Source organism: Panthera pardus, unplaced genomic scaffold (assembly GCF_024362965.1).
Source record: "Panthera pardus isolate Hobbes unplaced genomic scaffold, ASM2436296v1 HiC_scaffold_12, whole genome shotgun sequence".
Taxonomy (NCBI): Eukaryota; Metazoa; Chordata; class Mammalia; order Carnivora; family Felidae; genus Panthera; species Panthera pardus.
Window position 1 is genome coordinate 44,777,260 of NW_026526677.1, and position 26,496 is coordinate 44,803,755.

The 26,496-nt window shown below is 37.6% G+C and overlaps 1 protein-coding gene across 3 annotated transcripts in view; it reads left to right on the forward strand.

Moving 5' to 3' along the window:
• The window catches only part of RRAS2 (RAS related 2), a 75,702-nt gene that overhangs the window by 19,456 nt on the left and 29,750 nt on the right, over nt 1–26,496 (forward strand). The window contains exon 1 of one of the 3 annotated variants that reach the window (XM_019456397.2): nt 19,450–19,500. The exons of 1 other annotated variant lie outside the window; for it this stretch is intronic. In XM_019456397.2, the coding sequence (XP_019311942.1) occupies nt 19,465–19,500 (36 nt within the window). In that variant the 5' untranslated portion in view covers nt 19,450–19,464. Of the gene's footprint in view, nt 1–19,449; nt 19,501–21,375; nt 21,395–26,496 lie in introns of those variants that run through there. One more of the 3 variants, XM_019456398.2, reaches the window with a different exon arrangement.

Consider the following 26,496-nt stretch of genomic DNA (forward strand, 5'->3'; position numbering starts at 1 on the left):
TTTAAGAGGAAGTGGGTGGGCTGGGGTGGGTAAAAGGTGGAAGGATGGGGAAGGTGGAATTAATGACCTTGTTCCTGAGTTTAGAGGTTTGAATTATCTCCTTTTTTTGGAGATTACCACATATGAATTCATGGTGTATGCTGGGGGTTTCTTGGTGATTTTTTTGGATAGATTCTGAATGTCATCTAAGGACTAGACTTTTATGGTATCGATTTTTTGAGAACTTGAAAAAGTGTTTTGCTTTTGACATAGTTTGACTTTAAAGGTTTTCTTTCCTTGGCATCTCCTCAAACAGAGCCGTTCTGCCCATTCCAGTTGTAAGTGGAAGCTGTGGTCCATTAAGATTTTTGAAATAAAATTTGGGAAATGTTCTACACGCAGGGGTTCCTCACCCTTTTTTGTGCAAAGAACTCTTTTGGCAGTCTGGTGAAACGTATGAACTCCTCAGAATACAGTTGTTTTTTTTTTTTTTTTAATTTTTTTAATGTTTATTTATTTTTGAGACAGAGAGAGACAGAGCATGAACGGGGGAGGGTCAGAGAGAGGGGGAGACACAGAATTGGAAGCAGGCTTCAGGCTCTGAGCCATCAGCCCAGAGCCCGACGCGGGGCTCGAACTCACGGACCGCGAGATCGTGACCTGAGCTGAAGTCGGACACTTAACCGACTGAGCCACCCAGGTGCCCCCAGAATACAGTTTTTTGAGTGTATAAAATAAAGTATCTAGGTTTATAAAGGAAACCAATTACATTTAAGTCTAGTTATTGAAATACCAAAAACAAAAGTTTTCCCTTTTAACTGGTGTTGAGTATAAATGCTAACCTGATTTGCCTGCAATAACTGTTACATGAAATATCTGTGATTTTTTTTTTTTGGTGACCGTCACAGGTACTGCTACAGTGGTTTATTGAAGGAAATTAAATGCTAAATTTCAGTTAGAGGTTAATGGACCCTCTCTACCGCCCCCACCACCCACATTTTTGAATGAAGATTTAATTCGAAGAACCCTTTTTTAATGTAGTGAAAAAGAAGTCTGGATTTGGAGCCAGGTAACTATGGGATTGAGTCTCATCTGCTACTTAACAACTGTCTGTGTATTTTCTCAACTTGGAGCTTTAATTTCCTCATCAATATAATGGAGATGGAAAATAGTACCTGTGGGATTTTAGCCTATTATACCTAGAACACCCACAAAAAAGCTAAAATCCCTCAAGTGCTGTTACCATCTCCATCTACTATTGTAGTCAACTGGTATTGTCATTTTACCAGTTTTATTTTTTTAATGTTTATTTATTTTGAGAGAAAGAGAGATTGTGAGTGGGAGAGGGGGAGGAGAGGTAAAGACAGAGAGAGAAGAGAAGAGAAGAGAAGAGAAGAGAAGAGAAGAGAAGAGAAGAGAGAATCCCAATGCAATGCAGAGCCCGATGACGCCCTCAATGCAGAGCCTGATGACGTGGGGCTCGATCTCCAGAACCCTGAGATCATGACCCAAGGCAAAACCAAGACCTGGGTGCTCAACTGACTAAACCACCCAGTCCACCCCTTCATTTTGCCAGTTTGAGTGAAGTATAAAAACCTACTTCCCTTTATGTCTCTTTACTCCCTCTCTCCTGCTTATAATTATTTTCAGGCTTTCCTCTACATACATATTGAAACACATCAAACAGTATTATAATTTTTCTTCAACTTACAAGCGTATTATAGAAAACTGAAGAGAAGGCAAGTCTGTCCTACTTATCCATATTTTTGCCATGTCCATCCATTCATCCATCCTTCCTTCCTTCCCGAGATTCCTTCTTTGTTTCCCTCCTGTTTAGAGAACCTCTTCCGCCATTCTTTTAGAGTTAAGTCTGCTGGTGATATAGTCACTTTTATTTGCTTTATTTTCATTCCTGGGGGCAACTTTTTTTTCTGGATATAGGATTCTGGGTTGATAGTCCTTTTTGGTTAGCATCTAAAAAATTGTGTCACTTCTGGTCTCCATGGTTTCTGATGAGCCATCTGTAGACATTCTAATTGTTTTTCTCCCTGTAGGTAAGGTGTTTTCTCTGCCTTTTTAAGACTTTTTCTTTAGTTTTTAGAGGTTTAATTATTATGTGTCTTGGTATGGATTTCTTTGTGTTTTTTCCTTTATAGCATTTGCTCAGCTGCTTCACTGTAGGTTTTTGTCTTGCCACATTGAGAAGTTTTTAGCTATTATTTCTTCAAGTATTTTCTCAGCCCCTCTCTGTCCTCTCTTTTCCGGGATTCCAATAATGTGAATATTAGATCTTTTGTTATAGTCCCTTGGGGCTGTGAGGCTCAACCCCCCCATTTTTTCCCCCCAATCTCTCAGTTTTTCAGATTGGGTAGTTTCTGTTTTTCTATCTTTCAGTCCATTGAATATTTCTTCTTCCATTCTGCTGTTTAGACCTTTCTCTGAACTTTTTTTCTGGTTATTGTTTTTTTTCCAGTTTAAGTTCCCATTTGGTTCTTTAAAGCATATTTGTTGAGACTTGATTTCTGAGACTTTTCCCCCATTTATTCCAAACATTCTTCAATATTTTATCAAGACCGTCTGCCTTAATGTCTTCATCAGATGATTCTAACATCTCTGTCATCTTGATGTTGGTTCTTTTGGTTATTTTTGTCATTGTGTTTGAGATCTTCCTGGATTTTGATTTTTTTCCCCAAATTTTTATTTAAATTCTAGTTAATACATAATGCAGTATTGGTTTCAGGAGTAGAATTCAGTGATTCATCACTTCCGTACAACACCCAGTGCTCATCATGACAGTTTTTGCATGTTCTAATTGAAATCTTATACATTTTTATACTTTGTTCTGAGTCTTTGGATCTTACTCAAACCATTTATTTTAGCTGACTTTTTTTTATACTACTCTGGCAGGAAAAGGAAGGTGGAGGTGCTGCCTCATTACTGCCAGGTAGAGATTGAGCCTCCATGGAAACCTTGGGTGGGTGGGTGGGGGGACATTACATATTACTCCTAGGTGGAAGTCCAGGCTTCCCCACATAATCTCCATCGGAACTGTTCAGGGAGAGAAGTTCATTACTGACTGGCAGGGACGAAAGCCCTGGCTCCCTGCTTGACATACTCTAACATCATCCTAATGGGGCCTTTATAGCCTTGAGAGGGGAATGCTAGGCTCCCTACTGGGACTTTGCTGGTGGGGGTGTGAATGGGATGGGTGACTTTAGGTTATTAGCTTAAAAATGGATTACTATTTTTATGCCTCTTGATTAACATTGCTAGTAATTATGCCAGTCAACTTGATTTTATAAGGAGTTCAGCTCTGTACCTGTTCTTGAGGTGTTTCAGGGGCAGCTCTGTGTTATCCCTATTTATAACTTGAAAAGTAGCATAGGAAAGTGATCTGGGAGAAGAGGTAGATTGGGGAATTTAAAATAATACGTGATTGTTGAGGGTAGCTTGTGTAGGTGAGGCTTACCCATGTGGAGGAGGTCAACATGGCTCAAGATGGAATTCTGGAAGGCTGCCGTTTAAAAGAGGATAGGCAGAAGAAAAGGAACAAAATGACCCAAGAGAACCCACCGGAGAGCTAGAGACAAAAACCGTGTTAGGTATTGCAGAAACCAGTAGAAGAGAACTTCAGGAAATGTTGAGTATTGAGCAGAGTCACATATGTTAGATTGGTTAAGTAATCGAAGGGTGAAAATCCTAATATTGGCAATGAGTAAGTCACAGAAGGCAGTGTTAGTGGGATGATAGCAATAAAAGTCAGATTACACTGAATGGGGAGGTTAAGAAAAATATCGATGGAGGAGAAAGAAGGAAGGTAAAAACTGAGGTGCATGTGTTTTATTAATTTTGTTACAAATTAAAAAAAAATGTTTCTTTTTGAGAGAGTGTGAGCTGGAGAGGGGCAGAGAGAGAGGGGAACAGAGGATCCAAGGGATCTCTGCAATGATAGCTGTGAGCCCAATACAGGGCTTGAACTCACGAACTGAACTGTGAAATCATGAACTGACTGAGCCACCCAGGTGCCCCGGGGGTACATGTGTTTTAAAATTAAAAATTCTTACTTACATGCTGAAGAAGAGCTAGTATGATAGGAAATACACCAGAGAAGGAAGGTACTGTTGATGGCAAGGACCTTTGATAAAGTGGAAGATTGAATCTAGAGCACAAACGAAGCATCAAAAGTTGAGGACAGTGATATGTATATATATTTTTTTCCTCCTGAAAGGGTGGAAAGGACAGAAACAAGACAAAGCTTGATGGGAGTCTCAGAAATAGGGAAAATAATCTAGACGTACATAAATGTTTTTCAAGAAATTTTTACCCAAATTAGTAATTTAATAGTTTACATTAGAGGCATGCCAGAATTGAATATATTTTAAAAAAATATGCTGATGATACAACAGTTCTTATATGCTAAAAGAAAAAAAATGGCAATATGATGAGCAATTAAGAACCAAAATATAGTAAATGTTTTAAATTATCTCTGAGTAGCAAAAAAAGGGGGGTGCTAAATAAGCCATTTTTAAATTACCCATTGACAAAGATCAATGAAAGGTTACCTATTGTAGGTAAAGATATGGGGATAAGGATACTCTCTTACACTGCTCCTGGAATCTTAAAAGTAAAAGCTGAATTAAGCCTTAAATTTCATATACTATGATCCAGTGTGGCTATATTTCAAGGAGATTTTCCTGATATAGTAATTTACTAGTAGAAGTAATTTACTAGTAGAATGGTAGAAGATTTAGATACATTTTGTAACAATGTTACTTTCAACATTTTGGAAATGGTTTATGTGGTCAGTGATAAAGATGGATTGAGTAATGGCTAGTGTTATTAAAATTAATTTTGAGACACCTTGGCAAGGAGGAGATGCTCATTAAGTAGGGGAGGAAAGTAGATTATAAAACCATATACAGTACAATACAAGTTTAATTACATATGCACAGGGAAACAAGGACTTAAGAGTAAACATTTCTGGATGATTTTTATTTTTGGTTTCTTTTTTTTTCTGTGTCTGGATTTTCTTCACTGCACTTACAATATATCCTATAATAGGGAAAAAGAATTTTAAAAACTTCAGTGCTGCTGAGTGCACTCTTAAGGGAATACAGTTGGTGACCAGTAGCTTTCTAGAGTACAGCTTGTACTTTATCGATAGTCTAGCCTTATCCTTTGACTTGAGAAGTATACCTCCAGGGATTTTTACTAAGGAAATGAATAAGAACCATAAAGATTGTTTTACAAAGATTTATTGTGATATGATTTATAATGGTGACATGCTCTAATTGTCCTAAATAGGCCAATGGTTAAAATCTAGTTCATTCTTCCAGTGGACATAAGGCAGATCAATGCAGTCTGTGAAAAATGGTTTTGGGAGTGTACATGATGAAACAGGAAGTTTTCATGCTATCATTTACACAGAGAAAAAATATAAAATGGTATAAGTTTTGTCCTGATTTTCTTCCTTAAAATAAAAGAAAAAATAACAGGAAGAAAGAGATCCAAATCCGGAGTTGTTTTCTTTATACTGTTAGACGTTTTCTACAGTGGTCATTATTTTATAATTATAAAGTTGTAAATAAATTTGCTAATTGATACAAAAAGCCTCTGTATATCTTTTACTTCAGTTAGTTTCTCCATTATGTGGTAAACACAGAATAGACTAAACTCAAGATTTATTTTATTACTTAAACCTTAGGAAAACATCTTTCTTAAAATCTGACTTGCATGTCTTTATTTTTCTGTGACCAAATTTTCTTCTGTCTTTTATAAGAGATTTATGTCTTGGTTTCTCTTTTGCTCCAATGATAATGTATGTGTGATTTTTTAAAAACTGAAAAACTAAGTGAGGGGCACCTGGGTGGCTCAGTCGGTTAAGTGTCCAACCCTTGATTTCAGCTCGGATCATGATCTCACGGTTCGTGAGATCGAGCCCCCAGTTGGGCTCTGTGCTGGGCTTGGAGCCTGCTTGTGATTCTCTCTCTTCCCCTCTTCCTCTGCTCCTCCCCTGCTCATTTACTCTCAAAACAAACGAACGAACAAACAAAAAAACCCTAAGTGAAACATTAGTGAAGATTTCATTAAAAATAAGATTTTTTTTTACCATATCATATGCAAAGATGAAAGCAATACACGGCATGTAAAATAAAAGTTCCCTGCTATGCCTGCTTATCCATTCCATTACTTCCCACATTTTCATTCTCTAGTCGTAACCACATGATAAAATGCAACCATATTCAGTGTACTAGTTGAGTTTCGACAAATTTTTGTGTCAAAACTATGTAGCCATGATCACAAGCAAGATAAAGAATACTCCATCACCCCAAGAAAGTCCCTTGTGTCTATTTCCAATTAGTAACCTCCAAAGGTAACCACTATATTGACTTTAATTAGTATAATTTAATTTTGCCTGATTTGGACTTTATATCCTGTAATTATAAAGAACATACTCTTTTTTTGTCTGGTATGTTTTTGCTTTGCATATTTTTGGGATTCATCCATGATCTTGCTTATTTTGGTAGTTTGTTCCTATTTGTTGCTTGGTAGTGTTCCATACTATGGATATACCATAATTTATTTACTCTTTGATGGAGCATTTGGGTTGTTACCAGTTCTTAGGAACTATGAATGAAGCTGCACTGAACATTCATATACTATATGTTACTATATGGATTTATATTTTCATTTCTCTTGGATTAAAACCAAGTTGTGGAGGGGTACCTGGGTGGCTCAGTCAGTTAAGCCTCTGACTCTTGATTTCAGCTCAGGTCATGATCTCATGGGTTCATGAGTTTGAGCCCCATATCGGGCTCAGCACTGACAGTGTGGAGCCTGCTTGGGATTCTCTCTCCCTCTCTGCCCTTCATTTGCTGTCCCCACCCCCTCATATAAATAAAACTTAAAAAAAACAAAACAAAACCCAAGTTGTAGATGATTAGGTCATATGGTAAGGTCATAAAGTCATTAACTTTGGAATGTCGTTTCACAGTTTCTTGTGAAAAGGTTGTACCAGTTTCTATTCCCACCAAAGATGTATGGAAATTCCAGTCATTCTGGGTTCTTACCAGCATATTTTAGCCAGTCTGCTGGATATGTAGTGGCATCTCACTGTGGTGTTAATTTGCTTTTCTCTGGTGACGCTGAACATCTTTTTATGTACATCCCATTTGTCTTTTAAAATTCTTTGTCTTTTTAAAAAATTGGGTTGTTGGTGTAACTGAGCTGCAAGGCTTCTTCCATTTGAAATTAAGTCCTTGTTTAAAAAAAAAGGGGGGGGGCGCCTGGGTGGCTAAGTCGGTTGAGCGGCCGACTTCGGCTCAGGCCATGATCTCTCGGTTCATGAGTTCGAGCCCCATGTCGGGCTCTGTGCTGACAGCTCAGAGCCTGGAGACTGCTTCAGATTCTGTGTTTCCCTCTCTCTGCCCCTTCCCCGCTCATGCTCTGTCTCTCAAAGATGAATAAACGTTTAAAAAAAAATAAATTTGAAATACAAGTCCTTTGTCAGCTATATGTATTGTAAATATTTTCTCCTTGCCTTGTTGTTTGTTTCTATTATATATAATGTGATATATATTATATACTATATTATTATTACATAATGTTATTTGTTGACATATAATGGAGATATACTAGTTTCAAATGTACAGCATAACAATTCAATGTTTACATATACTGGGAAATGATCACCATAAGTTCATAACATCTGTCTCTATACATATTTCTTCCCTTTTAATATTTACATCCTATATCTATAGTTTTACTCCATTGGCCAGAACTTTTAAACTTTAAAAATAACAAAATAGTTAAAATCAAAATAAACGTGGTAGTAGATGTCCTTGTTTTGCTTCTGATTTTATTTCTCTACATCATATAAAAAATTTTACAGATTTTTTGGATTAAGTATCCTATGAGGGTTTTTATTAATGTTACTATTAGCAGTGTAATTTTATCAGATGCTCTTTGGCATTTGTTATTGTTAGACCATTATTAGTCGTATCCCTTGATGTTGAATTGGTAAGAAATATCTAGGATATACATCACTTGATTAGGGTATATTAGTACACTGAAGAATTTTATATACTATCATTTTACCTGGTCAGTTTCTGGTTTACTTTAATTGTATCGTATGGGTGTTTATTTCCCTTTTCTGGGTATATAAAGGCTGTGATCAAGATCATATTTGTCTTGTAGGATGAATGGGATGACATATTCATCTTCACATGCATCAAGAGTTTTAAATTGTGCATTTTAAAAATCTGGGCTTATCACTATGGTCATTATTCCAGATACTCATTTTGTTCCTAGTTCTTAGAGAATTTTGTCTGTTTTATCTTCTGTTAATTCACTTCTCTCCTTTTTGAGATAACAGCTTTGTGTGTAATTTTTTTTTCTTTTTTAAATTTTGTGAAAATATTACCATAATGAAGCTTTTTAATTCTATTATAGGTCTGTGTAGAAGAGTATCTTTATCTTATTTTTGTTACAGCCTCTTTCCCTTGAATATATGTATTTTCTGGATATGTTTTTTTGAGTGCTACCAAATGCTAACATACTGCCTCTTTTTCACGGAATCCAAGATGACTAAGCTATTCCTGCCCAGTGGTACTCATTTAGATTTTCTAGAATGGTCTCCACCCCCATCCCAAAGTATTAGTTCTTGAATTGTCAGTGCTATCAATTGATAGATCTTTGTTTTTATTTTTTATTATGTTCTGTTTTCCTTTGGTTTTAATCATTTTTTTTAAAGTTTTATATTTTATTGCTTTGTTTTTTTCTTTTGATAAACATTCAAAATTATGATTTCACCTGTGAAAATTGCATTAGTCATTTGGTATTTGTAGAAATCTCATTTTAATTTTTTTCTCATTCAAATTATTTTATATTTGAAATTTAAATTTTGGTTGATTTCTGCTCTGTTATTCTATTTTTAGCATTCTGGAATTTTTGGACATTAGAGAAGATATCTTTCAAATGTTGAGGGGCCCAAAGCCTGTGTAGTTTTGGCGTTCCCCCTTTAAGAAAGAGGCTACAGAATTATATACACGGATGGATATTTATTTAGAATGAGAAAAGAAGTCATTCGTGTAAATGAAGGGCATGAGTGAATGAAGGGCCCAATCTTCGTTCATTTTGTGGCAAATCTGCCTCTGCTTCAAAGGATAAAATTTGGTTGATGTACATTGAATCTTCATGAATCTTCTCTGCTTTGTGTCCTATATTTTTGACTATGTGCCATAATATTTTTTTCAACTTCCAGTGGTTCTAATAGTTTTTGCACCGATTCATACTTTTTGTTGCCTAAATAATATCATTCCATTATTTCATGATGGCATTTAAGAATCTGGCTGTAGCTGTTGCCAAATAAATTTTACCATGTTCAATATTGATGTTTTCATACTTGATTTCTTCTGTGGACTCAGTTTGATGCATTTTTTTGCCCACCCTTTTGTTGTTAGCCTTCTGAGCACCACATTGTTAGATTTTATTTAAAAAGAAATCCTGGGACCCTACGACCCAGCAATTGCACTACTAGGTATTTATCCAAGAGATACAGGTATGCTGTTTCGAAGGGACACATGCACCCCCATGTTTATAGCAGCACTGTCAACCATAGCCAAAGTATGGAAAGAGAGCAAATGTCCATCGATGGATGAATGGATAAAGAAGATGTGGTATACATATACAATGGAGTATTACTCGGCAATCAAAAAGAATGAAATCCTGCCATTTGCAACTACGTGGATGGAACTGGAGGGTATTATGCTAAGTGAAATTAGAGAAAGACAAAAATCAGATGACTTCACTCATCTGAGGACTTTAAGAGACAAAACAGATGAACCTAAGGGAAGGAAAACAAAAATAATATAAAAACAGGGAGGGGGGCAAAACAGAAGAGACTCATGAATATGGAGAACAAACTGAGGGTTACTGGAGGGGTTGTGGGAGAGGGGGTGGGCTAAATGGGTAAGTGGCACTAAGGAATCTACTCCTGAAATCATTGTTTCACTATATGCTAACTAATATGGATGTAAATTTTAAAAAATAAAAAATAAAAGTAAAAAATAAAAAGAAAAATCATTCTCAGGAAAGAAACCAAAAAAAAATATTTATGTATATATATTAAAATATTGCTTAGTAAAAAAAAAAAAAAAAAATCCTGGGGTGCCTGGGTGGCTCAGTCAGTTAAGTGTAGGACTTAATACCGGCTCTGGTCATCTCTTAGTTTGTGGGGTCAAGCCCTGTGTTGGGCTCTGCACTGACAATGTGGAGCCTGCTCAGAATTCTCTCTCTCTCCGCCCCTCTCCCACTCCCTCCTCCCCAAATAAATGAACCTTAAAAAAAATAAAAAGAAATCCTGTTGAGCTTCTTTTTTTCTACTAAAGCTACTTGATCACGATTACTGGTTTGGCCTCTTTGTATTTTTCCCTCCATACTTTCTCATGTTTGACCTGTGTTTTATAGTGTCTTTATTTTGCAGTGACTTTTAAGGAGCAGCATTTATCTTCATTACCTGTAGTGTGGGTGGGGAGTAAGTCACCTTTTCATCCATGAGTGTTTTTTCTCCTCATGAGTTGTGGCTGTGGGCAAGAATGTGTGCAAATCTATGAAGAGCTGGTTGGGAGGTGAAGTAGGTAGTGCACATTTTCTCTTTCCCTAAAGCATTTAGAGATTGGTTAAGTAGGGGAGAATTTATATTGTTTGGGTTTTACTGCATGAATTCATGTTGTCATAATTCTAGTAGCAGTGGTAACTGATGACTTTCAAATGAAATCAAGTGAAAGTTGATAGGATAATTGGTTATTCTCTTGGAGTAAGCCTTCTGTGCTTCTTTTAGGGAGACAGAGAGAGAGTGAGAGAGAGAGAGTGAGAGAGAGAGAGAGTGAGTGTGTGTGTGTGTACATGCAAACTATTGCAGACTGTTTTTGCAGTTTCTGCAAATTAAAAGTCAGTTTTGCTAGTACTGATAAAAATGTTTCTGACACTAACACAATACTGCTTGCCTTTTTTCGTGTTAGTAACGACAAAGTATTTGTTCTTTTAACACACAGGAAGAGCATGAAACTGATTTTCCTCCGTGGGACTCCCTTCCCCAGTGGAATAAAGTTAGATAGAATGAGAATTTCTTTCCCTCTTAAACTCTGAAAAAGACCACTTCCTCTATTTTGCATTTTTGGGTGGTGGTTATAGCACTTGTTTTGAGGTTTGACCACCCTTTGTTCAGCTATTTTTATTTTTACATATCATTTTGAGTACACTTAGTGGTATTTTAACTATAACATCTTGTATAATGAAACTCATGCATGCATAGTATGTCTTAAAACACCACTGTTGTTTTGACTTAATTTGTATTAATTGGTTTGTGCTATTTCTGCTTTATCTGAGTTGTTTTTTTTCTTTAACAAATGAATGCCTAGTTTGCCACAGCTGAGCTAAAAAGCCAAATCATACTTTTAATAGATTTGCAATGTTTGCTTTCTCTGCTTAACATTTAAATTATGTAAGATATGACATGAATTTCAACTGCTTGGTTGCTCTATGTCCCCACCCTCCCACCCCCAGTAGGGGACAGACTTTTTTTTTTTAAATGAATTTTATGTTTGCAGTTTGCCTTCACTGCTAAAGGCTAAACATAAATCTGGGTAGTGCATGTTACAGTATTCTTTCAAATGCCTGGGATCCCATAATAGTGTAGTACTTAGTTTCTAAGTACTTAGTACTTAGATAGGACTGGATGTCAGGCAGTAGTATCCACTGAGCACTTTAGTGCCAAGGACTGTGAAGAGAAGGAACAAAATACTGAGGGAGAGGGGCGCCTGGGTGGCTCAATCGGTTAAGCGTCCGACTTCGGCTCAGGTCATGATCTAGCGGTCTGTGAGTTCAAGCCCCGCATCGGGCTCTGTGCTGACAGCTCAGTTTCAGATTCTGTGTCTCCCTCTTTCTCTGACCCTCCTCTGTTCATGCTCTCTGTCTCAAAAATAAATAAATGTTAAAAAAAATATTTTTTTTTTAAATAAAAAAAATACTGAGGGAGAGAGGCCCCCTTCTCCTCCCCCCAATACAAGAGAAATAATGACGCATGCTTTCTGTGGAACAACATAACAATTAGAAGTTCAAAGTAATATACTAACAAAGCAAGGGCTTGAGTGCTCAGAGGGTATGGAACTGAAATTCAGGGCTCAAGTTGTAATCTGAAGTTCAGATGAGGGTAGCTGTGGTAAACTACAAATGAGGTACAGAAGGGGCAGTTCTGGGGGGCAGCCAGTGTGTGCTAAACATAGGAAGTTCACACATTTTACTCTTACTGGAAACTATGTCTTAAATTGAATTGGAACTCCTGATTTTGTTATGTGAATGGGAGTAAAGATATAGAACTTTTACCCCTTATTATTTTTTTTAATCATTGCTTAGCTTTCAAAAGTCTTACTAAACAAATTTCAGAATCAGTGAAACTTGATAATTTAAATAAAATTTAAGCATCTGTAAAATAGTTAACAATGGCACACTTCCTGGCACAGAAAGTTCAGTATACAAAATGCTAAAAATTATATAATAGCAGCATTTTAGAAGCTATATAACATATGGTTGTAGTGTTAAGCTGTCACTGTTTCTCATCTGGTGAAAAATAAAGCATTAGGTATATGCCCTGAGATCTTCAGATTTGTACATATTCTTCTGAAGCCTTTACTATACTATCTTTGGGTTCCATGCCATGGGATAATCAGGTCATGTTTAGTGCTGTTCGAGGAAGGAAAACCAAATTATGTTGTAGAGGTTCTAATGTGTTAATGTTTTGCTGTATGCTTTTCTGTAATATTCCCAGACAGAAAGTCTTAAATTTGTGTAAGTACATGGAGAAAAGTCTACTGAGATACTAAACTCCATCCTCCCTCAAAATGGGATCAGTTGCTGCTGCTGCTCCAATCACTACTCCGTTCTGTATGGCACAGTAGTATTCCGTGTAAAAAATTGCCATTTTACAAACCAAATAGAAGATAGAATGGAAGAAGAGGCCCCTTGTACGACAGCAAAAAGTTCTTTTACACACCAAAAAAATGTGTAACATTTTTATCAAGAAACCTAAAAATGCTACTGTGGTTCACAAAGAAGACCTAAAGAAATAGAAAAACACACTATATTCTTGGATTTGAAAATGCAAGTTCTTAACTATCAATTCTGAAAGCTAGTAACTAACTGTAAACTCTGAAATCTGTAAACTGGCATTCTAAAATAAAAAACCTAAAAGGATTAAAAAAAACAAAACAAAAACCAAACTCCACCAGTCTGTTGTCAGGTATTTGTGTAAGCTCATTTTGTAGATGAGTGAAATGAAGCTCATCAAATAACCTCTCCAGGGTTACAAAGCTAGGAGGTGGTTAAAGCAAGGCTTCCCAGTAAGGTGAGTTTGAGGGCTCAGACGTGATAATAGCTAATATATAGTAAGCACTTACATCATTAACCGTTACTGTTCCAGGTAAAGCACTATATATTTTTTCAGATAGAATAACATCTAAATATATGTAGAAAATAGGAATTTGTGAGACTTTTCTAGAGGGGTTCTAAGGATAATGCATGCTTCGTTTATAGATTTATGGGTCCTTTAGAATTCCTGCCTCCCCGTCCCACTCTTCCCCATCCCTACGCAGTGTTCCAGCACCTTCTCCTATGATCTGCTCTTCTGCTTCTTTATATGTCAGATAATCTTATATAGTATGGATTTTTTGGGGCCGTCTATTATGTTCTGTTAGTCTTTTTGCCTATTCCTATGCCCATGTCATTCTTTCTTTCTTTTTTTTTTTTTTTTTTTTTTTTTTTTTTTTTTTTTTACAGAAAAGTTTTATTCTTTCTTATGAGAACTCCTGGCAACATTAAATATATACCATAACTATGGTGTTAGCTATAGTCATTATGTTGTATGTTACATCCCCAGTATTATTATTTTTTTAATTTAATTTTTATTTTTTTTAAATTTACATCCAAATTAGTTAGCGTATAGTGCAACAATGATTTCAGGAGTAGATTCCTTAATGCCACTTACCCATTTAGCCCACCCCCTCTCCCACAACCCCTCCAGTAACCCTCAGTTTGTTCTCCATATTCATGAGTCTCTTCTGTTTTGCCCCCCTCCCTGTTTTTATATTATTTTTGTTTTCCTTCCCTTAGGTTCATCTGTTTTGTCTCTTAAAGTCCTCAGATGAGTGAAGTCATCTGATTTTTGTCTTTCTCTAATTTCACTTAGCATAATACCCTCTAGTTCCATCCACGTAGTTGCAAATGGCAAGATTTCATTCTTTTTGATTGCTGAGTAATACTCCATTGTGTGTGTATGTGTATGTATATATACATACATATACATACCTGTACATATACAAACATGTATATATATGTATACACACACACACATACATACATACATACCACATCTTCTTTATCCATTCATCCATCGATGGACATTTGCTCTCTTTCCAGACTTTGGCTATGGTTGATAGTGCTGCTATAAACATGGGGGTGCATGTGTCCCTTTGAAACAGCATACCTGTATCGCGTGGATAAATGCCTAGTAGTTCAATTGCTGGGTCGTAGAGTAGTTATATTTTTAGTTTTTTTGAGGAACCTCCATACTGTTTTCCAGAGTGGCTGCACCATCTTGCATTCCCATGTGTCATTCTTTCTTAATTTTATAAATGGTTAGGACAAGCCTTGCTGATGTGTTCATTCAATAAAAATTTCATTGAACGAATATTTGTGGCCAGTACTATGTGCTAGGAACTGTATAAGTGCTGGCAAAACCTCACTGACCAAAGCAAAAAATTCTCATGGAGCTGACTCTTGTAAAGAATTTCTTGGGGGGCGCCTGGGTGGCTCGGTCGGTTAAGCATCTGACTTCGGCTCAGGTCATGATCTCGCGGTCTATGAGTTCGAGCCCCGCGTTGGGCTCTGTGCTGACAGCTCAGAGCCTGGAGCCTGTTTCGGATTCTTTGTCTCCCTCTCTCTCTGCCCCTCCCCTGTTCATGCTCTGTCTCTCTCTGTCTCAAAAATAAATAAGCGTTAAAAAAATTTAGAAAAAAAAAAAAAAAGAATTTCTCGGGTATTTTTCCTGTTTATAAATTTTATAACCATCTTGTGGTTCTGTCAAGTTCAGTGGTAAACTCAATAGGTTTATTTATTTTAGATTGTATCATATAAAGGAAAATTGACAATTTGACAATTATGTCCATGAACATAGAATGCTTTTCACTTCAGATATATCTCCCCCTGCCTTTGGCCAGCTGACCAGTTGCTTGCCTGCCTGACTTCCTTCCTTCCTTCCTTCCTTCCTTCCTTCCTTCCTTCCTTCCTTCCTTCCTTCGTTTTTACATTTTTATTTAGAGAGAGAATGAGAGAGAGGGTGTGTGTGTGTGTGCGCACGTGTGTTGTGTTTGTGTGTGTGTGTGTGTGTGTGTGTGTGTGTGTGGGCGGTGAGGGGGCAGAGAGAGAATCCAAAGCAGGCTGCACTGCACGCTCAACACAGAGCCAGACATGGGGGCTTGATTTCACAATTGTGAGATCATGACCTGAACCAAAATCAAGAGTTGGATGCTTAACTGATGGAGCCACCCAGGTGCTCTGGCCTTTATTTAAAGCTTTATAATTTTCTATAAAGGTCTAGAATATATTTTATTAGATTTACTCCCAGTTACTGTATATTTACTGTTGCTATTATAAATGGCATCGTCTGTTTGGCTTAAGTTTTGTAATGGCTTGTGTACAGAAATGGCTTTTTTTGGGAGGGGGTTCTGAGGATCATTATATAGATTTTTGTATCCAAACACCTTGTAGAATTCTGTTGGCAATAATCTGTATCTTCTGTGGGGTTTTCTGTATTAATAAACATATCAAATAATTTTTTTTTCAATTCTGTTTTTTTATATTGCTTTGGTTAGGACTTTAAAATATAGTATTGAATAAATGTAATGAAATGAATAATAAATAATAAATATAAATAAATAGTGGACATTATTTCTTGTTCTTGATTTTTAAAGTTTCACTGTTAAAAAAATATATTCTGCAGGGACTAATTTCCTCTAGTCCCACTTGCTATGTATTTTTAAGATCAGGTGTGACATTTTCTCATGCTTTTCCTGTATCTGTTATGATCATGTTATTTTTCCTTTAATCTGTTCATGTGGTGAATTATATTTGTAACTTTTCAAAAAAAAAGCCAATGTATCTTTCTGTTCTGGATTCATGGAATACGTTCATAATGTGCATTCTTGTTTACATATTGTTTACATACTGTTGGATTCTGTTTCCTAATATTTTATTTATGGGCTTTTGGTTTTTTTTTTTTTATGGTTTAGTGAAGTTGACCTGTAATTTTCATTTTACCTAATGTCCTTGTCTGATTTGGTATCTAGATTTTACAGGCCTCATGAATTGAGGAATATTTCCTCCTTTCGTTTTCTCTGAATCTGTGTACTACTGGAATTACCTGCTCCCTGAAAGTTTGGCGGAACTGGCTTTTACCACTTCTGGACCTGATTTTTGTATACGTGTAGCAAGGTTCTTTTCTTTCTTAATTTTTCCTTCTTACGGTCCTAGGACTCTTCAGGATTCCCCTCCCTCCCTTCCTTCCGAGTGTTGAGCGTGGGGGGGGGGGGTTGGAGAGAGAGAGAGAGAGAGAGAGAGAGAGAGAGAACGAACCCCAAGCAGGCTCCATGCTCAGCACAGAGCCCAATGTGGGGCTGAACCCCACCACCCTGGGATCATGACCTGGGCTGAAATTAGTATGCGCGATGCCCAACTGCCTGAGCCTGGTGCCCCAATTCAGGCATTCTAATTATTCTGTCCCAAGACAGGGGTTAGCTCAAATGAGAGTAGGGAGGTCTTACTGATAAGAAAACATAGGAAAGGAAGAACTTCAGGAATGAGTCGGAATTTGAATTAGAGACTAGACTTTGGGCCAGAAACAAGTTGGGGGTGGGTGGGAGGGAAAGGATCTATTTCTGAGATTTTGTTCAGTAACAAGGATCTCCTCCCACCAGGCTGAAGTAGGAATAGGTGGGCTAAAGTGGTCTTAGCAAGTTGACCACTCCCTGCTCCCTACTCCTGCTCCCTACTCCCACTCACTCCGGAGTGATGAAACAAAGGTGCACCAGCAGATCACAGGATATGGCAGAAGTAGCAAACACATTCAGGTTTAACCCCTACCTTCCGCCGGGACTTTAGATATTTTGGTACTTTTTGATCATTCTTCAGAGAGTAAGTATAAAGAATAAGGGACTTCAGTGCCATCCTTACGGAGTTCCCTGCTCCATTCCACCACCTTTCCACTAAGAGAAATGTATTGAGAAAATGTAAAATTTGCTCCCGATTAGCTAGCTCTTCTGTGCTAGTAGAAGGGGAGACGGTATTATGGACAGTCCCCAAAGGTTTAAAAGTATTGACCTGTTTTTAGTTCTTTACAGTTTATCTTTTATCATTATGTTGCTTAAGTTACTAAGAAGATTAACTCGTATTTTCAAGGTTTTCCCATATCTTATATCCTGTTTCTTTTCATAATTGCTTTTAGGATCTTGAAAAATAAATCTTGAAATAAATTTAAATTATTTAGTATTTTTATTTTTGTCAATCCATGCAGTTTTATACAAACACAGTATATTTAGTGCTTTTCAGAAAAATTCCTTTCCTCTGCTTTTTACATAAGTTTTCCTGAAAGCACTAAAAAATTGATTAAGGCAAATCTCTGGGCCAACCTGGTTTCACTTTGAAGACTAAGTATGAATGAGTTTCTACAGGAAAAATTTTCCATAGCTTTTGTTTATAGATTGAAATTAGGGAAATGAACAAGTAAATGAGTGTTGCTTAATGAAGCTCTTTTAAAATTTTTGACTTAAAAATTTTTTTTGACTTAATCTCCCAGTTTCAGTGTCAGTTGACTTGACTTTAGGTAGAGAGCATGTGACTTTAGACAAGCATGCAATCATTCAAGGTATGCTGCTGCTTAAGAAAAAGACTTTAAAAAATGTGTTAGAACATGGGGAAAAAAAAAGATCTTGCTCTCTTGTGGTTTCACAGGGTGCCAGAGGTCTGGTTGCTTGTATGTTTCACTCAATTGCTTTCTGTTCAATGAGTAGGATCACTACCGTGCCTCATAACTTTGCAGACTCACTGCAGAGGAAATAGCAAGAGGTAAAAATGACCTCAAATGAATGTGGCTTTTTTGTGGGATGGAGTGAGTAGACAGTGTGCTACAACTAAATAAATCAATTATGCAGGAAGACCTTTACTTAACTCATCTTTATATTCTTTTCACACTGTGACTACCCCTGCCCCTAGCACTTCTTGTTGTTTAAACATTTGTAAAGTGATTAGTTTGTTGTATGTATGTAAATGATTACAGTTGAGTTGTCTAGAATTTTATAATCTTATTATCATTTCTCTAGTAAGCTCTTTCTTTTCCTCTTTTGGGCTGACAGCTTGCTTACTGTGAGTGCCTTAAGGTAAGAGATCTTAGACTCAGTATGGGTTGAATGGAACTAACTTCCTTTATCTCATCATGTTGGATTCTCTTGCATCTGTTTTTGCTAGTTTATCCTGCAAGCTTCTATTGTTTTGGTTGCGTAACCATTTTGCACTTGGAAAAATAAAACTTATTTGTATTTTTCTACCATAAGTCTTGGGTAGCATCATGACCTTTTGTCGGTTTAGTATTGGGTATGAGATATTTTGATAACACTTTAAAGGGGAAGGAGAAATCATTATGTATGGTGAACTTGTAGTTATCGTGCTCTCAGAAGGTGGAAGGGAGTCTGGATAGTTTTATATCTGTGTTTATTGCAATGCCGGTGATACATACCTAGGAAACACTCCTTTATCTGCTGGCCAGCTTATTACCAGTGTCAAGGTTGACTGAGATGTGTGGGGAAGATTTGAGGTCTGGACACTTTTCTCCATAAATACAGACAAAATAGAAGCAATACATTTATTTTGTTTTCCGAAGGTAGCTCTCAGTGTAATGTAGTGGTTTTGGGCACATAATCGAGCCAGACTGCTTGGAATCAGTCTCTACCACTTACTGCCTGTGGCTTTGAGCAAGTTACTGAACCTCTTACGTCTCCTTTTCCTCACCTGTAAGATGGAGACAAATAATAAGTACTTACTACCTCATGGACTTCTTGTGAGGTTTCAGTGAACTAATGTAAGCAAAATACTTAGTGCCTGGCACATGATAAACTCTGTAGAGGTATTGTTGCCAAATCAGTACATGTGACTCAATGTGTATCTGATGTATGTGTCCCTGAAGGAGTTTGAAATGTAAAACTTAATTTTTCTGCAAGTCTGATCTACAGTGACTTTTGAATAGCCTCAAAAGTGGGGACTGAAAGAATCAATAAAATATCTGTATTTCGGTTGTCTTTACTGTACACTGACTGCCTTCCTCAGGAAATATTTCTTTTGCCTTAGCTGTTCCATGGCCTGGCTGAGTCTGGCTCTTTTGTGATGACCACAGCAGGGAAGCTTGTCCTGGGAGACTGGGTGAGAGTCCCATTGGTTAGGCACAGGAATACTGCCGTGGAACAAGGGGTTTGCTTCTAAGGGCACCTACCTGAACAGATGCCATTTCATCCCTGGGCACTGTAGTGTTAAAAGAGTGAACGTCCAAAAATAGGATTTATTACGATAGTGATTCATTCATTCAACAAATATTTCTCTAGGGTTTATGTGCATGGCCTTAAGGAGTTTGCAGAGACAGGGTTTTCCTGTTCTAAAGTAGAGTGTTAGTCCTAACTGAAGGGGAAAAACATGAAAATGATTTTGCTCTTCCTGCTGTCTCTAAAAATGGACTGATTCTCCTTTATGTATTTATTTGTTTACTTTTGAGAGAGAGAGGGCGCAAGTGAGGGGGGGAGAGAAGCGGGGCTCGTGGTCTCCCTACACGGGGCTCGAACTCACGAACTGTGAGCTCATGACCTGAGTCAAACTCAGATAGATGCTTAACGACTGAGCCTCCCAGGCGCTCTGGCCTGATTCTCTTTTAGAAGTGTAGTTGATGATTGCTCTCTTCATACATTTGAAAGCTTGGGTATGATTTGTTTTGTGGAGGAAGGTCAAAAGGAAAAACTGGTAAGTTCTCTCACCTCTGAGTTTCTTGTTGATAAAATAACTACGTTTCTTAGAACTAAAGAAATGTCCTGCGCATTTTGTTTCCCAAATAATTTAGTGAAATGTCAATATGAATTTATTCATGTTGGCTCTAAAATATTTCATTAATAAAGATATTCTGCATCTTTACAGGTCTGTCTTGCATTTTGTAAATAAATTTGTTCCTGGCAAGATGTATGAATAATTTTTGAATTGTATTTCCCCACTGACGTAGAGGATTACAAGCTGTGGCACTGCTCAAGTGACACCTGCACCCCAGAACTGTGAAGGTAGCAGTGTCAGTTGGTAGTGTATCCACATCTCTGCTTCCACGGTACTTTTTGCTAAACTCACCATAGCATTTATCATTCAGAAACTGTAATATCTTATCCATTCCGAGACATTAATAAACTTTTTAAAATGTTTCTTTATTTTTGAGAGAGAGCCAGAGCGAGTGAGCACAAGTGTGTGAGTGGGGGAGGGACAGAGAGGAAGGGAGAGAGAATCCCAAGCAGGCTCAGCACTATTAGCACAGAGCCCGACGTGGGGTTCGATCTATCAACCGTGAGATCATGATCTGAGCCGAGATCTAGAGTCGGACGTGTAACTGACTCACCCATCCGGGCACCCCGAGACATTAAAAAATTCGTATTTTAATGTCTTTGTAGATAGGATGCATCTTCCAATTGATGGCATCCTAGAGTCAACAAAAGATGGGATTTGTTTTCTTGCCTCTGGTTTGACCATGAGTATATACCCGGAGGGCAAGAACTGTTAACTCAATTTATTTTTGTTATCTCCAATGTCTGACTTGCATTTAGAAGCCCACTTTTGCTGAATTGCAGTGTAGCAGTTTTTAGGGTCATCTCACTTAAGTGTTGATTGAAATGAGAGTTTCTTCAGAAGACTTCTGCAGGAGAAGGCAAATATTTAAGAGGAGGGCCTGGTAAATGTTAAGTAGTTCACGATGACTTCTACTTTCCCCTCCTGCATCCATTCTGTCTTTCTCCTGTGGTTGATTGTCTTGCTTCATACTGACGCCTACCTCAGTGACAAAGTATTAGTACACTTTACCTGAATTTGTTGCTTTTAGCAGATTCCAGTGAAGTGAAAGACTAAGAATGTTATGTTTTTATTTATGATATAGTATTATCTTGTGAGTATCCTTTGAATATTGCACTGTGCCAAAGTCACTTCTCATTATGTAAATGAGGAAATGGGGAGTCCTTGTGTTTAGGGACATAATGTTTATTTTAGTCCATGGTGAAGAACGACCAAACTTCTGCACGTAAGTTTCTGCTTTAGAAGAATCTTCTTCTGAACTACTATTTTTTGTTACTTTTATTGGTTTGAGATTATCGTATTTATAAGTAGCTCTGTGATTATGAGACTTAGGGCTTTCACACCCTTATCACTGTAAATCATCGGATTTGCTTGAAAGGTAGTGTAGGTCTAGCCTCCCTTTATCTTGCCCCTGAGTACCTTAATTATCAGTCTTGCAAAATCTAGATGTAATCTTAGTGCTAGAAGAAACTGCTTAGTGGCCCTAGTTGTTTTCCATAGCTTTTATATGTAGGTGATTAGAAAACTGAGACCTTAATTACTATTTTTCTGGAAATGATTTTCATGTAAATTTTTTAAAAATAGACTTTATTTGAGAAAAGTTTTAGGGGTGCATGGATTAAACGCCTGTCTCTTGATTTTGGCTCAGGTCATAATCTCAGGGTTTGTGAGTTTGAGCCCAACTTGGAGCTCTGCACTGACAATGTGGAGCCTGCCTGGGATTCTCTCTCTCTCTCTCTCTCTCTCTCTCTCTGCGCCTCTCTCTCCCCCTCTCTCTCTGCGCCTCCCCTGCTCGCTCTCTCTCTCAAAAAAATAAAAAATTTTAAAAAAAGTTTTGGTTTACAGAAAAATTGAGAAGGTAAAACAAAGTTTCCATATACCCAGCACCCGGTTTCTCTATTATTAACCTCTTAAGTTATATGGTATGTTTTTTAATAACTAATGAACCAATATTGATACTTTATTATTAACCAAAGTTAATACTTTATTCAGGTTTCCATAGTTCTTACCTAATAATCTTTTCTGTTCTGTGGTCCCATCAGGATACCGCATTACATTTCATTGTCATGTTTCCTTAGATTCCTCTTGGCTGACTTCCTTTCTTTTTGGTGACCTTGACCATTTTGAAGAGAACTTAGCAAGTATTTTTGTAGAATGCCCCTCTATTGGAATTTGTCTGATGTTTTTCTTATGACCAGACTGGGGTTTTGGGTTTTGGGGAGGAAGACACAGGTGGAAAGTGCCATGCTTATCACATCACATCACATCACATCACATCACATCACATCACATCACATCACATCACATCAAGTGTGTGCACTGTCAACACGATTCTTGACTCTTGATGTTGACCATAGTCGTCTGGCTGAGGATAGTGTGTGTGTGGTTTCTCTGCTCTAAAGCTACTAGTCTCCTTCCCCCTGTGTTCCATGTTCTTCGGAAGGAAGTCATTGTGTGTAGCCCACACTGAAGGAGTGGGGAGGCTGTGTAATTTTGAACAAACATATTTAGATTGTAGAACAGATTGAAAATGTACCTGGAGTTAGTGAAATTTTTGTTTTCAACAAAACCATTGCTGTTTAACCTGCATTCAGAGATTTGGTTTGGCAACAGTTTTCTTTCTTAGTGTTTCAACCTGCACAATTGCGTGGCAGCTACTAGCTGTTTCTCTTTACCCACCTTTTGTGCCATCTATCTATCTGATAATTATTCTTGAGAAAATAAAATGAAAGTGAAATGTGGGAGATCATTAGTCAAACTCTTGAATAAAACTTGTTAATATTTTGATCTTCATCGGCTGCTTTTCACCACTTAAAAATATTATTTCTAAAATCAAGTGCTTGGTTGATATGTAAATTATGATTAGAGACCAGAACAGTTTAGGACCCAAAATGATCAAGGGAAAGCACCTTGTCGGAAACCCCCATGGCAATAGCCTCTCCTTGTAGTTCCCATTTGTGTGTTTCAATTATAAGGCTTATGTTAAAATTAGATCAGAATTTCCATTGTAGACCCTCAATTTCATAGTTGTGTAACTGCCATATTAACTTGATTGTAAACAAAGGCCTGTAATGATGGGCCTTACTTGAGCAATTAAGGGGAGAAATTGTGAGGACAGGATTTGATTCTGAAGGTGAGTTTAACATTTTTTCTTAACGATTTTCCAAATTTCGCAATGAATGAGGCTGTATTGTTTTATAATTAAAAAACAACTAAAAATAATACAATTAGTTATGAATTCTTGACTTTATCATATTTTTTTGACTACTTTCCCCAAAGTTAGAACCATTTAAATCCATTTACTTTCTTTCACTTTTTGTGTTTTTGTTGACCAACTGAATCTTTCTAGTCCAGAGAACGAAAACTTACTTCATGTGTCTATGTATATCTTTTTGCAATAGATTGTAGCGCTGCTACTATGAAGGCAGCTCAGTTTTTCAGTTCTACTAGCTTGTGAATAGAAAAGCTATTCTGTTTTTTCACTCACTTTTCTTGGGCTTGTAAAATGCACACAAAAAATTATTAGGGAGAAGGAAGGAGTTCATATTTTATAGATGAGTGTATTAGTTTCCTAGGTCTGCTATAACAAATTAGCACAAGTTTGGTAGCTTTAGACAATAGAAATGTATTCGCTCACGGTTTGGGGGCCCAAAACCTTGAAGTCAAGTTGTCGGCAGAGTTAGTTTTCCTCTGGAGGCTCTGAGTGATAATCCCGCTCCATGCCTCTCTCCCAGCTTGCAGTGATTCTTGGCAGCCCTGGTTGTACTTGGCTTGTGTGGACACATTACTCCAGTCTCTGTCTCTGCCTTCACGTGGCCTTCCGTTCTGGGTCTTGTCTGTTTGTGTCTCAGATCTTCTACTCTTTTCTCTTATAAAGATGCAGGGATTTGATTTAAATCCAGGATGATCGCATCTGTACATCCTTAACTTAATTGTATCTGCAAAGACCCTGTTTCTAAATAGGGTCCCATTCATAGGTACTGGGGTGTTAGGAGTTAGGAGAGTCTTTTTTTGAGTGCCACAGTTCAGCCCACTACAGTGAGTAAACCTTTTCTTGAATCTGCAAGTAAGCGCTGTAAAAGTACTTTTACTAAACAGAGTAATAGTTTTAGTAGCTGACTTAAGTACATACAAATGTGATTCAGAATTTAGTTGCATATTTATTTTCTCTTCGTGTGGTTTGCGATTGATGTGGCATTCTTGTACTGTGAAATTAGGCTGTGCACATATAGACAAGCTATAATTTGGGACGTTTAAATGGTGTGAGTAAAGTCTTAAATTCTGTGGACACATGCCATTTAGCTCTTGACTTTTTAAATCTACATATTTGGGTATTTTTGTAAGACGAATGTTTATATGGTTCCTTTTGATAGGAACCATGTTTGTCTCCACTTAAAAGAGTTTAAATTTATCCAGTGATCTAGTCTGATTTAAATTTGTGTGCTGCAAGGAGGGATTTCATAGAAGCCAAGAATTGCTGGGTGGACAAATGAGGTTAAATAATCAGAAGTAAGAAGGGTAGTCCTTGGTGTGAATAGACAGAACCACTTTCTGAGAAGTGCTGGCCCAGCCTCCTGGGTTGTGGTTTGGAGGAAACCTCTGGTGAGAACATTCTCTCCTTCTCTCCCACTTTGAAATGGAAGCCATGAGAAATTTAGTTCTTATTGTTATTAGGAGAAGAGGTTCAATAAGGCCTTTTTTTTTTTTTTAAAGTTCACCTGTGCTATAGACCCATGGCTATAGTATTTGGTAATGTCATTTTTATTTATTTTTTTTAAATTTTTTTTTAACGTTTATTTATTTTTGAGACAGAGACAGAGCATGAACGGGGGAGGGGCAGAGAGAGAGGGACACACAGAATCGGAAACAGGCTCCAGGCTCTGAGCCATCAGCCCAGAGCCTGACGCGGGGCTCGAACTCACGGACCGCGAGATCGTGACCTGAGCTGAAGTCGGACGCTTAACCGACTGAGCCACCCAGGCGCCCCGGTAATGTCATTTTTAAAAACAAGCCCCATCCCCCATCCATTCTCGATCCGCATAGGTCTGTTCTGTTTTGTAGCACTTGTTTCAAAAATTGTCATCTTTATTCTGCTTGCTTATATGTATTGTCACCCTTACTAAGATGTGAGCTCCACAAGCACCAGGACCATATCAGTTTCATTCTCTCTCAGGACTGTACCCCAGCTCCTGAGTAGTAAGTACTTATTCAAATATTTGTTGAATGAATGATCTTGATATACCGTGGATACTTTTGAAATCCATACATAGAGACTTATCTCATTCTTTCAGTGGCACTTTACTATTCTATAATGGATCTACCATAATTCATTTAACATTTCCTGTTAACGGACTTTTAGGTTGTTAATAGTTTTTCACAATAACAAAGCTCATTGAACATTTTGCCTGGGTGTACATACATCTTTGGTAGTTCACAATGTTAATATCCTTCATTTGTACCTATGTTTCTATAAAATAAGCACATTTAAAAATGTATTATTTAAGGGCATCTGGGTGGCTCTGTCGATTAAGTGTCCGACTATTGATTTCCGCTCAGGTCATGATCTCCTGGTTCGTGAGATTGAGCGCCGTGTCAGGCTCTGGGCTGACAGCATGAAGTCTGCTTGAGATTCTCTCTCTCCTCTCTCTCTGCCCCTCCCTGCCCCCGCGTGTGTGCGCTCTCTTTCACTCTCTCAAAATAAATAAACTTGAAAATTACTTCAGTAATACATTTTTTAAGTATAATTGACCTAAATATGATCTAAATATGTATAAAGTGCTTTCCCCCCCCTCTTTGAATCAATAGAAATCTTTTGTCACAACATCTTAAAGGGCATCATAAGCACCATGTACCTACACCCTGCTTTGATTACGTCTGTGGGATGGTTCTTGGCTAATCCCTATGGGAGGAAGTATCAGAAGACTTCTGTCTGTTGCATAGCAAGAGTGGGAAAGGAAGGCAACAGCCAGTATAGAGTAAGATTAGAGCATCAAACTCAGCAGTGGTTTTCATTTTATTTAGAATAAAACCCAAAGTCGTTACCATGGCCTACAGGCTCTGACTGCCTCCATTCATGTACTGTTTTCCCTGTCGATTCTGTCATAGCCACGCTGCCCTCCTTGCTGCTGCTCAGCCATGTCACCCATACTCTCACGTCACTACCTTTAACGTGATGTTCTCTCTGCCTGCAGTGATCTTCCTCCACGTAGCAGCGTGGCTGATTCTCTCCACTGACCTTGGATTTTGTCCTCAAATGTCACATTGCCGGCAAAGCCCTCCCTGGCCCTCAATATCACATTCTCCTTGCTAGCTTCTGCTGCTGTCAGC